Source organism: Carex rostrata, chromosome 11, assembly GCF_964058835.1.
Source record: "Carex rostrata chromosome 11, lpCarRost1.2, whole genome shotgun sequence".
In the NCBI taxonomy this organism is placed as follows: Eukaryota; Viridiplantae; Streptophyta; class Magnoliopsida; order Poales; family Cyperaceae; genus Carex; species Carex rostrata.
The window spans coordinates 7116682-7131081 of record NC_135928.1 but is presented as its reverse complement, the minus strand read 5'-3'; the positions used below and the strand labels follow the sequence as shown (position 1 = coordinate 7131081).

At 34.9% G+C, this 14400-nt stretch overlaps 1 protein-coding gene across 1 annotated transcript; it reads left to right on the top strand.

Annotated features, from left to right (window-relative positions):
* Positions 1-10179: 10179 nt before the first annotated feature.
* On the top strand, positions 10180-14400 carry LOC144562447 (uncharacterized). The gene is made up of 11 exons (XM_078311676.1): positions 10180-10497; positions 10708-10884; positions 11123-11221; positions 11451-11555; positions 11642-11728; positions 11863-11997; positions 12102-12137; positions 12558-12617; positions 12694-12750; positions 13876-13903; positions 14010-14400. The coding sequence occupies exons 1-11, from the start codon at positions 10324-10326 to the stop codon at positions 14012-14014; spliced, it is 963 nt and encodes a 320-aa protein (XP_078167802.1). The 5' UTR covers positions 10180-10323; the 3' UTR covers positions 14015-14400.

Sequence of the window (14400 nt, the reverse complement as noted above, 5' to 3'; positions counted from 1 at the left end):
GTTTGTGTAACGTTTGTCCAACGTTTTTGTGAAGCTTTCGGACTTTTTGAAGTCTCATAAAACGTTACCAACGTTTGGAAAACGTTACAACGTTTTCACTTGTAATTTTTGCACTTTTGGTCCTTTGTCAGACAAACGTTGCAACGTTTGTATAAACGTTGTGACGTTTTGAAAGCGTTGGAACGTTTGTGCAACGTTTGTCCAACGTTTTTGTGAAGCTTTCGGACTTTTTGAAGTCTAATAAAACGTTACCAACGTTTTCAAAACGTTTACAACGTTTATATTGTAATTTGTCAATATTTTGGCTAAGTATTGGAAGTGAAAACGTTTATAACGTTTATAAAACGTTATGTAACGTTTTTATAATGCTTTCGGACTTTTTGAAGTTTCACAAAACGTTAGGAACGTTTTCAGAAACGTTATAACGTTTTGTTTCTTTAAAACACTCCTTAAATGACCTATTTTGATTGCAAATAATAATTTTGAAATAAGTTATGAATATGACTATTCTCTAAGTTCAAGCATGCCTAATTTAAATCTCAATTCATTGTGTTGTTGTGTATTTAGGGGTTTTGTGAATATATCGGCAATTTGTTCTTTGGTGTCGATATGTATGAGTTCAATTTCACCTTTTTCTATATGATCCCTAATAAAATGATGCCTTATCTCTATGTGCTTGGTTCTAGAATGAAGGACCGGATTTTTGGATATCATAATGGCACTAGTATTGTCACACATAATTGGTACGTTGCGGAAGCGAATTTCATAATCATTTAGGGATTGAATCATCCAAAGAATTTGTGTGCAACAACTACCGGCCGCTACATACTCGGCTTCCGTTGTGGAAAGGGCAACCGAGGTTTGTTTGCGACTTGACCAAGATACAAGTGAACCACCAAGAAATTGGCATGTACCACTTGTGCTTTTTCTATCCATACGGTCTCCGGCAAAATCGGCATCGGCATATCCTATCAAGTCTAAATCCGATTGTTTGCCATACCATAATCCCAAATTTAAACTACCCTTGACATATTTAAGAATTCTTTTAACGGCTTTCAAGTGCAATTCTTTGGGATTTGCTTGATACCTAGCACATAGACATACCGCAAACATTATATCGGGTCTACTAGCAGTTAAATAGAGTAGGCTACCTATCATAGCTCGGTATTGAGTGATGTCCACCGATGTGCCATTTGGATCCGAGTCAAGATTTGCATTCGTAGCCATTGGAGTTTTGCTTGTATTGCTTTCGGTCATCCCAAATTTCTTGATCAATTCCTTCGCATACTTGGTTTGGCTCACAAATGTGCCATCCATGAGTTGCTTGATTTGAAGCCCCAAGAAGAAGTTCAATTCACCCATCATGCTCATCTCAAATTCACTACTCATAAGAGAAGAAAATTCCTCGGCAAGTGCCGCATTAGGTGAACCAAAAATTATGTCATCTACATAGATTTGCACCACCAAAAGTGATCCATCTCTTTTCTTAGTGAAAAGAGTTGTATCATTATTGCCTCTAATGAATTCATTGTCAATTAGAAAGGAACTTAATCTACCATACCATGCCCTAGGGGCTTGTTTGAGTCCATAGAGAGCTTTGGTGAGTCTATATACATGATTAGGAAATGTTGGATCAACAAAGCCTTGAGGTTGATTAACATACACCTCCTCATCTATGAATCCATTCAAAAATGCACTTTTAACATCCATTTGAAATAGTTTGAAATTTTTGTTTGAGGCATATGCTAAAAGCATTCTAATGGATTCAAGACGAGCTACAGGTGCAAAGGTTTCTTCAAAGTCAATACCCTCTTGTTGTTTGTACCCTTGAGCTACCAACCTAGCTTTGTTGCGAATTACATTTCCATCTTCATCCTTTTTATTTCTAAAGACCCATTTGGTTCCAATAATCATTATATCATTTGGCTTAGGTACAAGTTCCCAAACTTTGTTCCTTTCAAATTGAGCAAGTTCATCTTGCATGGCACAAATCCAATTTGGGTCTATATTTGCATCTTTAAAATTTTTAGGTTCTATATGAGATACAAATGCACAATGACCAATCATTTGATTGAATTCGGATCTTGTTTTAACTCTTTCCCTAGGATCACCAATTACATTAGAAAGAGGATGAGAAGATACTTCCCTTAGGTCTTGAGGAATTTGATACTCAATTCGTGAAGATTGCATCTCTTCGGTTTGCATTCCTTCAACTATTGGATCCATCTCGACAATGTTGGTTGCATCCATTTCGGGTTGATCCTCAATTGTATCGGTTCTTGTCTCAATTTCATCTTGGTCAAGAATTGGCACTTCAACACCTACAATCTCAATACCTTTCTCGACCTTTTGATTAGCATTTTCATCAAATTTAACATGCACGGATTCAATTACAATTCTTTGAGATGGAATGTAAATTCTATAGGCTTTACTTGAATTTGAATATCCTACAAACATTCCCTCAATAGATTTAGAATCAAATTTAGTTACTTTAGGAGATTCATCAAGAACAAAGCATTTTGAACCAAATACTCTAAAATGAGATATCTTAGGCTTGTACCCTTTCCATAGCTCATAAGGTGTTTTATTCAATATGGTCCTTATGCTTACGCGATTTACCACGTAGCATGCCGTATTTACCGCTTCGGCCCACAAGTGTTTGGGTAAGGAGTATTCATTTAGCATGGTTCGGGCAAGCTCAACTAAGGTTCGGTTCTTCCTCTCAACTACCCCATTTTGTTGAGGTGTGCGAGGAGCCGAATACTCATGTTTGTATCCCCTTTTAGAGCAAAGTTGATCAAATTTTGCATTTTCAAATTCCCCCCCATGGTCGCTTCTAATCCTAATGATTTTTGACCCCTTTTCATTTTCAACACGTTTGCAAAATTCAATGAAGTTGCTAATTGCATCATCCTTGTGTTGTAGGAATAAAACCCAAGTAAAGCGACTATAGTCATCTACAATTACATATGCATATTTCTTTTTGGCCAAACTTGGTACACTAATTGGTCCGAATAAATCCATATGTAACAATTGCAAAGGTTGATCGGTTGAAACCATGTCTTTGGATTTAAAACTACTCTTGGTTTGTTTACCTTGAACACATGCATCACATAATCCTTCAAGTTCTAATTTATGTGTTGGTAAACCACGCACAAGGTCTAGTTTGATCAATTTCTTAATGGTATCTATTGAAACATGACCTAACCTACGATGCCATAACCATGATCCACTAGATACGGCACTTAGACAAGTTTCACCGGAATCAAAATGAGTAAAATACAAGTAATACACATTTTACTTTCGTTTACCCGAATAGATTAGAGCATCATCCGAAGATCTAACTAAGTGACAAGCATTAGCATCAAATTTGGCATAGTATCCCGAATCACATAACTTACTTACACTAAGTAAGTTATAGTCTAATCCATCAACTAGATATACATTGGATATGGTCAAGTGTTGGTTACCAATTGAGCCTATACCAATAATAGAGCTCTTCCTTTGATTGTTTCCAAAGGTAACCGTACCTCCATCATATGGTTCTAAGAATTTAAAGTTTGATTTGTCACCGGTCATATGGTGTGAGCATCCACTATCAATGATCCAAGCACTTTCCTTTTGAGATGAAATCAAACACACCTACAAAGTATATATTAGTTATTATTGAGTTAGTAACTAACATATACCTTGCTTTTAATCTCCCCCTTTGTATTTGGCAATTTTAAAACTTTTAGGGGAGATTAAGTGTGAACCTAAGATAGAATAGATTTAGGAACCCAAACAACATTATGTTTGTTGTTTACATTCCTAAATCCACATTCTAAGGAAGTGTGGCCAAATTTACAACAATAGTTGCATATTGTAGTCGATTGCTTAAGTGTAGTAGAACCTTGTTTGAGAATGGATTAGTACTTCACTTCACATACACTACTCTTATTACTATCATGTGACCTATTTGCAACTTTGAATGCAACACTTTTGATTTTGTTAGAATTAAATCTATTGTGATGTTGGGGAACATCTCTAGCTACACCATTTCTTTGAGTTTGGTTTTGTAAAGCATTTTTATTTTTAAGTTCATAAAACCATCCATCGTGTCCTTTGAAATAAGTTTTGTTTGACCCCTTTGGATTAAACATGTTCTTATCACTATTTTGAAAAGTATTTTTGTTCTTGAAATTTCTTTTATTATACTTATATCTAAATGCATAATTAGGTGACTTTTTATCTTGATTAGCATTTGAGGCATGAGAGGACTTCAATTTGGATGACTCCTTGTTCAAGGGAGTCAAACCATTTTTGGTAAAGAATTGATAATTTGAATATTGTTCACAATTAAACTTTAGCTTTTCATTTGGAATACTTGAAGTTTGAGAATGTTCCCCTTTTTCTTTAGGGCTTAGCATGTGATTAGATTTAAGTGAGGATTTACCCTTCTCAAATCCAAGACCAACTCTATCATTTTTATAATAGGATTGATCATTTATCAATTTGCTCACATAGTAGGGATCTAGACTAGTGACTTTTGATAATTCACTAGGAGATTTCAATGCCCGAATTTCGGTTTCCAAAGTTTGAACTTTAACTTTTAAAATGCCTATTTCACCTAAGTGAGATACTTTTAATTTTTTATTTTCAAGTTCTAGCATGTCATTTTTTGCAATTAATTTTTGGATAATACCTTCCTTCTCAACCAAGGTTCTATTTGACTCATCAAGGAGTGATTTCAACCTAGATTCATTATCATAGTGCATTAGAATTTCATTATTGAAAGTGCTTGCATCATTGGTATCTAACCGATTCATATTCAAGTCATTATTGGTCTCATTTGTGATGATACAATTTTCAATATCAATTTCACCACTATATTCTTCACCACCTTCATTTACAAATTCAAGTTCGGTCTCATAACCATCAAGACTAAGAGTTGAATGTACCTCACTAGCAAAGTTTGTTGAGGTGTTGACTCCTTCATCTCCCTTCTTGGCATTCCTTGATTTAACAAGCTCCATGAGAAAGTTGATGGTTGTTTCATCGGTGATGTTCTTGCTAGCTATAATTGAGTCTATGTCAATCTTTGAGGAATCTTCATCTACACTTGCCATCAATGCAAGGTTGATCTCATCTTCATTATCCGATTCCGTGTCGAATTGTTCCGTCTCACTATCCGAGAACAAGGCTTGCAAAGCTTTGGCCTTCTTCTTCTTATACCCGTCATACTTTTGTCTTGGTTTTCTATCTTGTTGTGTTTCGCCATCCGTGTTCTTCAATTGTGGAAATAGCTTGAAACATGTTTGAATGGAATGCCCTTCTCTATGGCATGCGAAACACATTACCCTTTTGTTCTTCTCTTCTCGTTCCTTGTTGTATTTTCTTTCAAAATCAAGCATTCCTTGAAACATCTTGGATAAGAGAAGAGCATCCTTGGATGTTTCATGATCAATTTTGTTGATAAATTGATCATTTGAGAGACGGGTGTTTGAGGAGCTTGGAAAGTTTCGGTTTTGTGCCGGAAAAGCTACGGTTTTGGACTTTGAGCTTTGCTTCAAATCACCGGATTGTCGAAGTTTTTCTTCAAAACTCCTAAAATGAGCATAAAGGTCATCCGGTGTGAATGTGTCGTGCGTGCCTTGGATTGCCTCTAGAGCACTCACCAACCCGGACCATTTATCCCTCATGAGCATCACCCTTAATAGCTTACCTACAAGTTTATTGTTAGAAAGTGGTTCTCCCAATTCGGTAAACTCATTTTGGATATGCATAAGTCTATTATACATATCCTCAATGCTTTCACCATCTTCAACCTTAAAGGTTTCAAATTTTGCTTCTAAACCGGTTATTTTGGTTCGTTTGATTTGGGTATTCCCTTCATACCGGTTTACAAGAGCATCCCACATTTCTTTCGCACTTGATGCACTACCAAAGAGTGAGGCTACCGATTCACTAACCAAATTGAATATGGCATTGGTTGCTAGATCATTGTCTTTCTTGGTTTGTTTGGAAACGATGGTCTCAATTTTGGCATCGGTTGAACCCTCGGTAGCTACACTTGTGTATGTTGGTGTATACCCTTGTTCAACCACATACCATACCTCAAGGATATTCAAGTAATTGATCATGGTTTTCTTCCAATGCATGAAATTTTTGGTAGTAGTACCAAAAATTAGGGGTTCTTTCACGGATCTATAAGGTGACATTTGTCAAGTTGATCTAATCTCCAATTAAGTGTGTCTTAATTCGAGTAACTTGCTCTGATACCACTTTGTTACACTTAGGGGCACCTCTAATTGCTCAAAAACTGAAATTAAATTGCAATTGAAAGTAAAGAGATGAGTTTAGAGAAATTTGACACGCGGGGTGATAACGGAGTTCGGCAAAACAAAGGCCTACGTCTCCGGGGCTTCGCAACCTTGTGAGGTGCGCCTTCCTATTACCCAATACGAAAGGATTACAACTTGTGAACCGTTGAGCCCTTACACACCAAGCGGGAAGTCAAACGGCCAACTCAAAGAGGTGAGAACAAGGTCTCGATTTTCTAGGAACACAAGAGAAACACTCAATAGCTTACTCTAACCTAATCTATAGCTAGATTGGTGAAGTAGGTTGAGGTTGCTTGAGGGATTTTGAAGTTATAGGCTCTCACAACAATGGTGGATTCTAAGCTCTCAGAAAATCACTTTTGAAATAATTAGGGTCGGTTAAGGTGCTTTTGAAAGTGATCCCCTCAATCTATTTATAGTAGCAGCTCAAAAATGAGCTGTTTGATATAAAACGTTACCAACGTTTTATAAAACGTTACCAACGTTTTATTCAAATGCGATTTAGGGTTTTAATTCTCTGACAGCTTAGTAAAACGTTGCTCAACGTTTTATAAAACGTTACAACGTTTTATAAACGTTATAACGTTTTCTAAACGTTCCAACGTTTTATAAACGTTATAACGTTTTCTAAACGTTCCAACGTTTCTAGTTTATACTGAACACCTGTTCTTCAGTTGTTCTGAGCCTGTTAAACGTTACAACGTTTCATAACCGTTATAACGTTTGTAAAACGTTACAACGTTTTATAAAACGTTCTAACGTTATAACTTGGTTTTCTTTTGATATTTTTGAAGCTTCTGATCATTATAAAACGTTACCAACGTTTTGTAAACGTTCATAACGTTTTATCCCACTTTGATCAACCTCACACATACTTTATCAATATTTTGAATTTACATTTTATATTCTTGATAAAAGTCTTCGTGATTTCTTCAGTCCAAGCATATTTCATCGCAGTTCTTTCTCTTCTTGGACCTATATGTTCTTAAAATAGAAGAAATCGTAAAATTCAATAATTGTATGTTTTTGCAAATTAGTCAAATAGACGTAAAAGATTATTGTACGAACAACATACATAACATGTATATATTTTTTCTTTTGAGCTCTTTAGCTAGAGGTTTTGTACTGGTAGCCAGGATTCTGTCTTTTTTGGAGGTACCACTTATATCTTAATATTTACGTGACAGCCCCTGAATCAGGTATATCGAAACCATTTTCAAAACCTGGGCACATCTTCTATGACAGTTCAATTATTTTATTAAATAAAACAAGATTAGAAAATGATGTTTTGAATAACATAAAAAAAGAAAAAAAGAAAAGAAAGGCTTTGTTGTAAAATAAACTGCTTGCTCTGATGCATCTGTAAAACAAGAGCAATTGACAACTAATTAATTTGTATAAGATAAAGTCTTGCGTATATAAAGCTTCTTGAGTATACTTTTTTGAAATTTTGTGTACTTCGTGTGTAGGAGCTTTAATTTGTTGTATATAGAAACTTTAGTTTATTTTGCTTTATTAACATTTAATGTAGAATGAATGTCAAAGTTCATTTTCTTGTATGTTGTGTATGTGGTACGAACAACTAAATTGCATTTAGAGAAAGATGCGTTTAATTTTCCTTTTCATTTATAAGGTTTATATATAGAGCACCACAAAAAAAAAAATCTGAATGTAACTTAATTTTATAACGGAATAATATGCAAATTCTGTAAACTGAATAAAAATAATAAGATAATTAAATATCTCTTTGACCATACATGTAGGCCTGCTAATGGGCCGGATCCAACCCAAAACCCAGCTCGGCTCAATTAACATTCATTAAAGGTCCGGCCCGAACTCGGCTCAAATATGAAGAAAATAGCCCGGCTCGACTCGGTCCATTTTCAGCTCGGCCCGAAACTCGGCTGAAATACAAAACTCGGATTTGGATCAAAAGCTGAAGTCACTGAACAGACCTTTGACTTTCGCTGAAATGCTGAAATACTTGGTTTACGAACATGCCACCTATATCAAATTATTACTAAACAATGATTCGAATTTTTTTATGGGATCAGAATTTCATTACATTTCATATAATTTTCTATATCATTTATAAATAATTTATATAAATAAAAAATAATGCTCCACGAGGTCAATAAAATTTGCCATAAATTGCTTTGTACTCGGATTGCATAAATTGCTTTTTTTAGCCCGAATGATTTGGTCCAAAACAAACATATCAAATTGATTTGTCACATCCTAAAACAAACATATCATCATTTGTTTTTAAAAGTTTCAAACATAAACCCAAGATCTTACGAACAGGTCCAATTCGAACTCGGATCAAATACTATAGAATTAAAAGCATCACATTCTCTAACCTAAGATGATCCAAAACAACAAATGACAACAAAATATTTGAAATCTTAAGCCAAAACAGAACATCAAATAGAATCAGACATTTAACTTTCTAAAGAACACGAACTTTTGCAAGTCAGTCCACAAAGCATAAAAAACTAAATCTGCTCGAACCGTCATCTTTTTCAATTGCCAGGTGATTTTCTTTTTCCAAATCAGCACTCCAAAAATATCATATCACTCGCTGATCCTGTTCCATTTTATAAAAGAGCAGGCTTTAACTTAAATTAATTTTTTTCTAACTAAATTAATATAATATATATAGTTGTATACCACAACATAAGGAATGCAATCTGAAAAAATATAAATAAAGTATTTACCTCAATTAAGAATGCGGCATGAATGGAAGGAATTGGTCCAAGTTGGAGCTCTTATCAATAGAGGCAAACCAATCCTTTGAGCAAATGAGTGCCTCAATTGTCTCTGGTGTCATAGAACTCCGCAAGTGATCTGTCAACCGACCCGCTGCACTAAAAGCTGACTCAGATGCAACAGTTGACACTTGAACCGCCAAGAAATCCCTTGCCATCTTTGCCAAAGTCGGATACAATTCTGAATTTTTTCTCCACCAGTGCAAAATATCAAATTCTTCATCTGACTCTACCACCACGGCATCTTCCAGATAATTATCCAACTCGGATTTCTTTTGTCGCGATCGACGATTTTGAGAACGAAATTCCTGAAAACTGATCTCAAGCTTCTTTTATTTCTCGTTTTGACGTTCCACTTGCGGTGACACACTAATTGTCGCTTGGCCAGTTTTGCTCTCATATTCCTGGTACCATTTTTTAAGCGACTTCTCCGCACATTCAACTTTTGCTTTGTACGCATCAGTGCCTTCTCCATATGCAATACCAAAACAAAATTCCACCCATTCAAACTTTTTCCGAGGATAAAAAACAGTAGCTAATGTTAGTATCCCATTCGGCTCTTCTCAATATTTCTTGAATTTCTTTTGCATCTCCGTTGATAAGCTTTGCAAAATGGAATTGTCATGCTCTTCCAACAAAGTGCTACGAATAGTCCACACCTCCTTTAAAAACTCATGTGAAGAAGGTTGCCTAAAGGTTGAAAACTTCTTTGTTGCATCCCGAAAAACTCGCAAAAACTTTTCCATCTCTACCGCCACATTCCAATCCTCCGAACTAGGAACAATCATTGCACTACCATCTCCATATCGTAGCAAGGCATCCTTGTACTTCAAAGCTTCAACGACCATATCATAGGTCGAATTCCATCGAGTTATGCAGTCCAAAGTCAACCCTCTTTTAGATGGTAACTGCATCGCATTTAAGATCTCATGGTACATGTATATAGATGTCATAGGAAGACTAAAGGAGGGGCAAAATAAGAAAATTAAGAATATTGTTAAACTTGAACGGGGAAATAAGAAATTTTAGAAACATTGCTGGGTATAACGACAATTTGGCTCTAGCGTTCAGGGCGCGAATGGAAAATACAGAATATATCACTGATCAGGAATCAGGAATCAGGACCTAAGGTTTGGGAATTGAAAAGAACGAAAACGGGGAGAGAGCGGTGCGTCGATCGATTAATCGATCGGTGCGAGTAGTATAGTAATTGTAGTACTCTATTGGGCGGAATGATGGCGACGAGCATCTCTCTTCCAACTAAGAGAGAACATGAGGGTGGGGGTGGGGAGGAGGAGGCGTGGAAGAAAACGAAGACGGAGGAGGCCTGTTCAGACGATGAATCCATGTCAGATTATCGTGCTGAGAAGGAGGACAAAGTCAGGGAATACCAGATTTTATTTTGGGTAAATACAGGCGCTCTATTGCCTTCTCTCCCCAATTACTTATTATTTAGGGAATTGGGGCAGCAATTTCCTTTGGGTAATTAATTGGAGAAATCCAATCCAATCCAACTATTTATTTATTTTATGTATTAGAGGAGTTGAACTATTTATTCATTTTATGTATTAGAGGAGGAGTTGAACTTCAGACGGAGACTTAATAAAAGAAGATAGCAATTAAAAGGGGATCGTGATCGTGCAGCAAGGATTTCCTCTGAGAAGGATTTTCTCGAGTTGTTATCTAATTTTGAGATGCAAAAGTTTTGGCAAATGGATTGGCATAAGGAGTGGCACATTCTCCCAAATTCAGGTGGTTTGTCAGACTACCAGCGCTTGGCTATCTACCACTCTGTAAGTACACAAATTTTCAAATTTCTTCTAGTTCTAACTACATATCATGTGTGTTTGCTACCTGGTTAAAAATACTAACGAGTTTCACCGAGTAACATACTATGATACCGAAACAGGAATTTCGACGGTACCAATGGAATTTTGTCTGTCCAGAAACCAATTTTTCCTCTGTTTGTTCCTCTTTGTATTCTGCTTAATTATTGATTGTGCTCATCGACTTCCCTCTTCATCAATGCAGGATGATGATTCATACTATGAATATGTTCATCATTGTTTTTTCTATGACGTTGACTATAAATATCAGCAGTTCACAGAAGAGCTAAATGAAACAATTCAGGTGAACTCTCATGCTTTTGCACATTTTGCTATTATTATGCGGCTTATGCCTTCTGACCATCATCGTTGTCACCATTACCATTATTGTCGTTAATGATGGTGGAGACTACTTAAGAAAAAGCAGAAGGGGTTATTATTAACAATTTAAAAGTAAAATGTAAAATTTTGGATGTGGACTTGCATCTATTATGTTGTTAATTTCTCGTAAATTTGTTTATTTCCTTGGTTAGTGGGACACTACTATGGCTGATGCACACGTAATAGCTGAAGGAATTTGGAAAAAACACCTGAAAGAAGTTGCTATTGATCTGAAACTTCTACATGAGAGTTATTGTGTAGGTTCCTTTTTCTTTATAGTTCTTCTTCAATCTTGCCGAAATTGTTTCATAGTTGTGCAAATAATGATTTGCTTTTGTCACAGACGGCTATTTTCCTGGGCAAGGTCAGACAAGAGGCAAAAGAGCTGATTCCATTATTTGTCGATCTCTATAAACGTGAGGTGGACGGGGTTTGTATTTTCCAGCCCTGTACTGAGGATTGTATTTATTTATTTACTTGCTTATTTTCGTATGCATGTATGATTTTTTGGTGCAAAAGACCTTTTAAGTTACTCCACTTGTTGTAAAACTTTCACATATATAGGAGGATTTTGTGCCAGCATTGAAGGCAATCAGTCAAGATAATGGGTTGAAGTGTTACCCCCTTTGCAAAGTCGTCATCGAAAAAACCCTCAAGGAAGAGGAGGGGAACTGGCGCTGGGGGTCCTTAAGGTTCAAGGTATATCAGTTCCTTTATATTTACCTGTTTTGCAAATTAATATCAAGGAGTTAGTTGACCTACTTAGCCTGACTATATATATTTTTCTATCCCGTGATCTCTAGTATGATGACATGAAGAAGAAATACATCGATATTCCTGTAAGTTGCTGCTGCACTAATACTACGATTGTCCTCCTTTTCAACAGTATTAATCCAATGCAATTAATGTAGTGACTTGTTAGCTTGGTATATCTAATAATTGTGGAACCCAGCTAACTTGCATTAAGAATTTAACCATCTAATCTAATAGGGGTAATAAAGTTTCAAACGTGATATAAGTGAAGTGTTTTCATGCGGTCATAGTTGAGTGTCAATCCAGATGTGGATGCATAGATAGGTAGATAATTGTCAACATGCATGGACCTACTAAAACAAATGCATGCTCAGCTGCCACACATCTGTTTATTGGGTTTTTTCTCGATCTAATAATTTAATAAGCTAAATATAAATATTTCTTCTTTATTTTATTTATTTTTCTTTTGGTTTTTGTCTTTTGTCGTGACAACACATCATGTGTAGAGAGGGGAAGCATCTCTAGATGATAACAGTCTGAAGGATCTCATCACCCGTTATTTTGAGGTAGAACAGTTTAAAATTTATTTCTTATTTCACATTTGACCAGTCTGTCTGATTTATAACAATCATTTGTTGTCAGGATCGTCCGATGCCTGGCAGAGATAACTATTTTGACTACGTCAAGCACAAGATTAGGAATTTTTTTCATAAACCATAATTAAAAAAAGGATTCTTAGGGAACCAATATGATTACCAGTTTTTTTTCAAAAACGATAAGAACCGTGGGAACGTCACGGTCTGGCATTTTTTTTTTTTAAAAAAACAGATTTTTTTTTCAGACCGTGGGGTTCCCACGGTCTCAATTTTTTTTTTTTTTTTTTTTTTTTATAAAACAGAATTTTTTTTAATTTTTTGTATTAAAATATTAGAAATGTTGAATATGTTTATTTGAAAATAGATGAAATACAATATAATTTGATTTATTAGAAATGCTGCAATAAATAACCCGGATCAATATTTTTCAGGTCGGATTTTTCGCGGCTGTAAAAAAAATTAATATATTTATTTATGTGTTATTAGAAAAAAAATAAAAATGCTTAGATTCTGAGTTATTGATCCCGGTTCAAAAGTCATTTCTAGGTAATTCAGAAAATATTGTGATCCCTCTAGGACATTTAATTTATAAAAAGTTATATCTATTTTTGAAAATAATAATAACTTTTAAGTTATTTAATAATTGTTATTCAAAAAGAATTCTCAAAATAGATATAACTTTTTATAAATTAAATGTCCTAGAGGGATCACAATATTTTCTGGATTACTTAGAAGTGGCTTTTGAACCGGGATCAATAACTCAGAATCTAAGCATTTTTATTTTTTTCTAATAACACATAAATAAATATATTAATTTTTCTTACAGTCGCGAAAAATCCGACCTGAAAAATATTGATCCGGGTTATTTATTGCAGTATTTCTAATAAATCAAATTATATTGTATTTCATCTATTTTCAAAGAAACATATTCAACATTTCTAATATTTTAATACAAAAAATTAAAAAAAATTCTGTTTTATAAAAAAAAAAAAAAAATTGAGACCGTGGGAACCTCATGGTCTGAAAATAAAATCTTTTTTTTTTAAAAAAAAAAAAAAAAAAAATTTTGGCAAGACCGTGAGAAGCACACGGTCTGGAAAAAAAAAAAAATGCCAGACCGTGACGTTCCCACGTTTCTTATGGTTTTTGAAAAAAAACTGGTAATCATATTGGTTCCCTAAGAATCCTTTTTTTAATTATGGTTTATGAAAAAAATTCCAAGATTAGGGTCGCTCGTGAGTTGGAAATTTTAGATGGTAGGTATATAGGTGTTGATATTAATAGTTTAAATAATATATACAAATATTTTCTTCTTTCATTGGTATCTTTCTAATCCCCTCTCTCTCTCACTCTGGTTTGCAGTATAGTTGGTGGTAGCCTGCCATGGCTGGTCAACTTGAGCAAACATGTTAACGTCGACACTTAACAAATGTCATGCTTCTTGAAAAAAGCATTATGGATTTCTAACTTCTAAGTCATGGTTATATGTTGTGTTACTGACACTTTTTTTTCTTTAAGCTATGGACACTAGATTAGTTTACCCGGCCTTATATATAGTTGGGGAGGCTGCATTTAGATTACAACACAATCTGAAATTTTCATATTGATGGACAATTCCACTCCTCAATATTATCATGTAGCTGCTATTTACTTTCCTTCTTTGTTAGCATTTAATATAATGCCATGGTTAATTAATATAATGCTCAATTTGATGGACAATTTCACTCAATATTATGTCATGGTTCATTATTGA

What these genes read in the sequence shown, in the direction of transcription:
- LOC144562447 (XM_078311676.1), top strand. Translation starts at nt 10,324, where the DNA reads ATGATGGCGACGAGCATCTCTCTTCCAACTAAGAGAGAACATGAGGGT. An exon ending in TCATCACCCGTTATTTTGAG is followed by an intron (nt 12,618 to 12,693) that starts GTAGAACAGTTT and finishes ATTTGTTGTCAG; the next exon opens with GATCGTCCGATGCCTGGCAG. An exon ending in ACGTCAAGCACAAGATTAGG is followed by an intron (nt 12,751 to 13,875) that starts AATTTTTTTCAT and finishes TCCAAGATTAGG; the next exon opens with GTCGCTCGTGAGTTGGAAAT.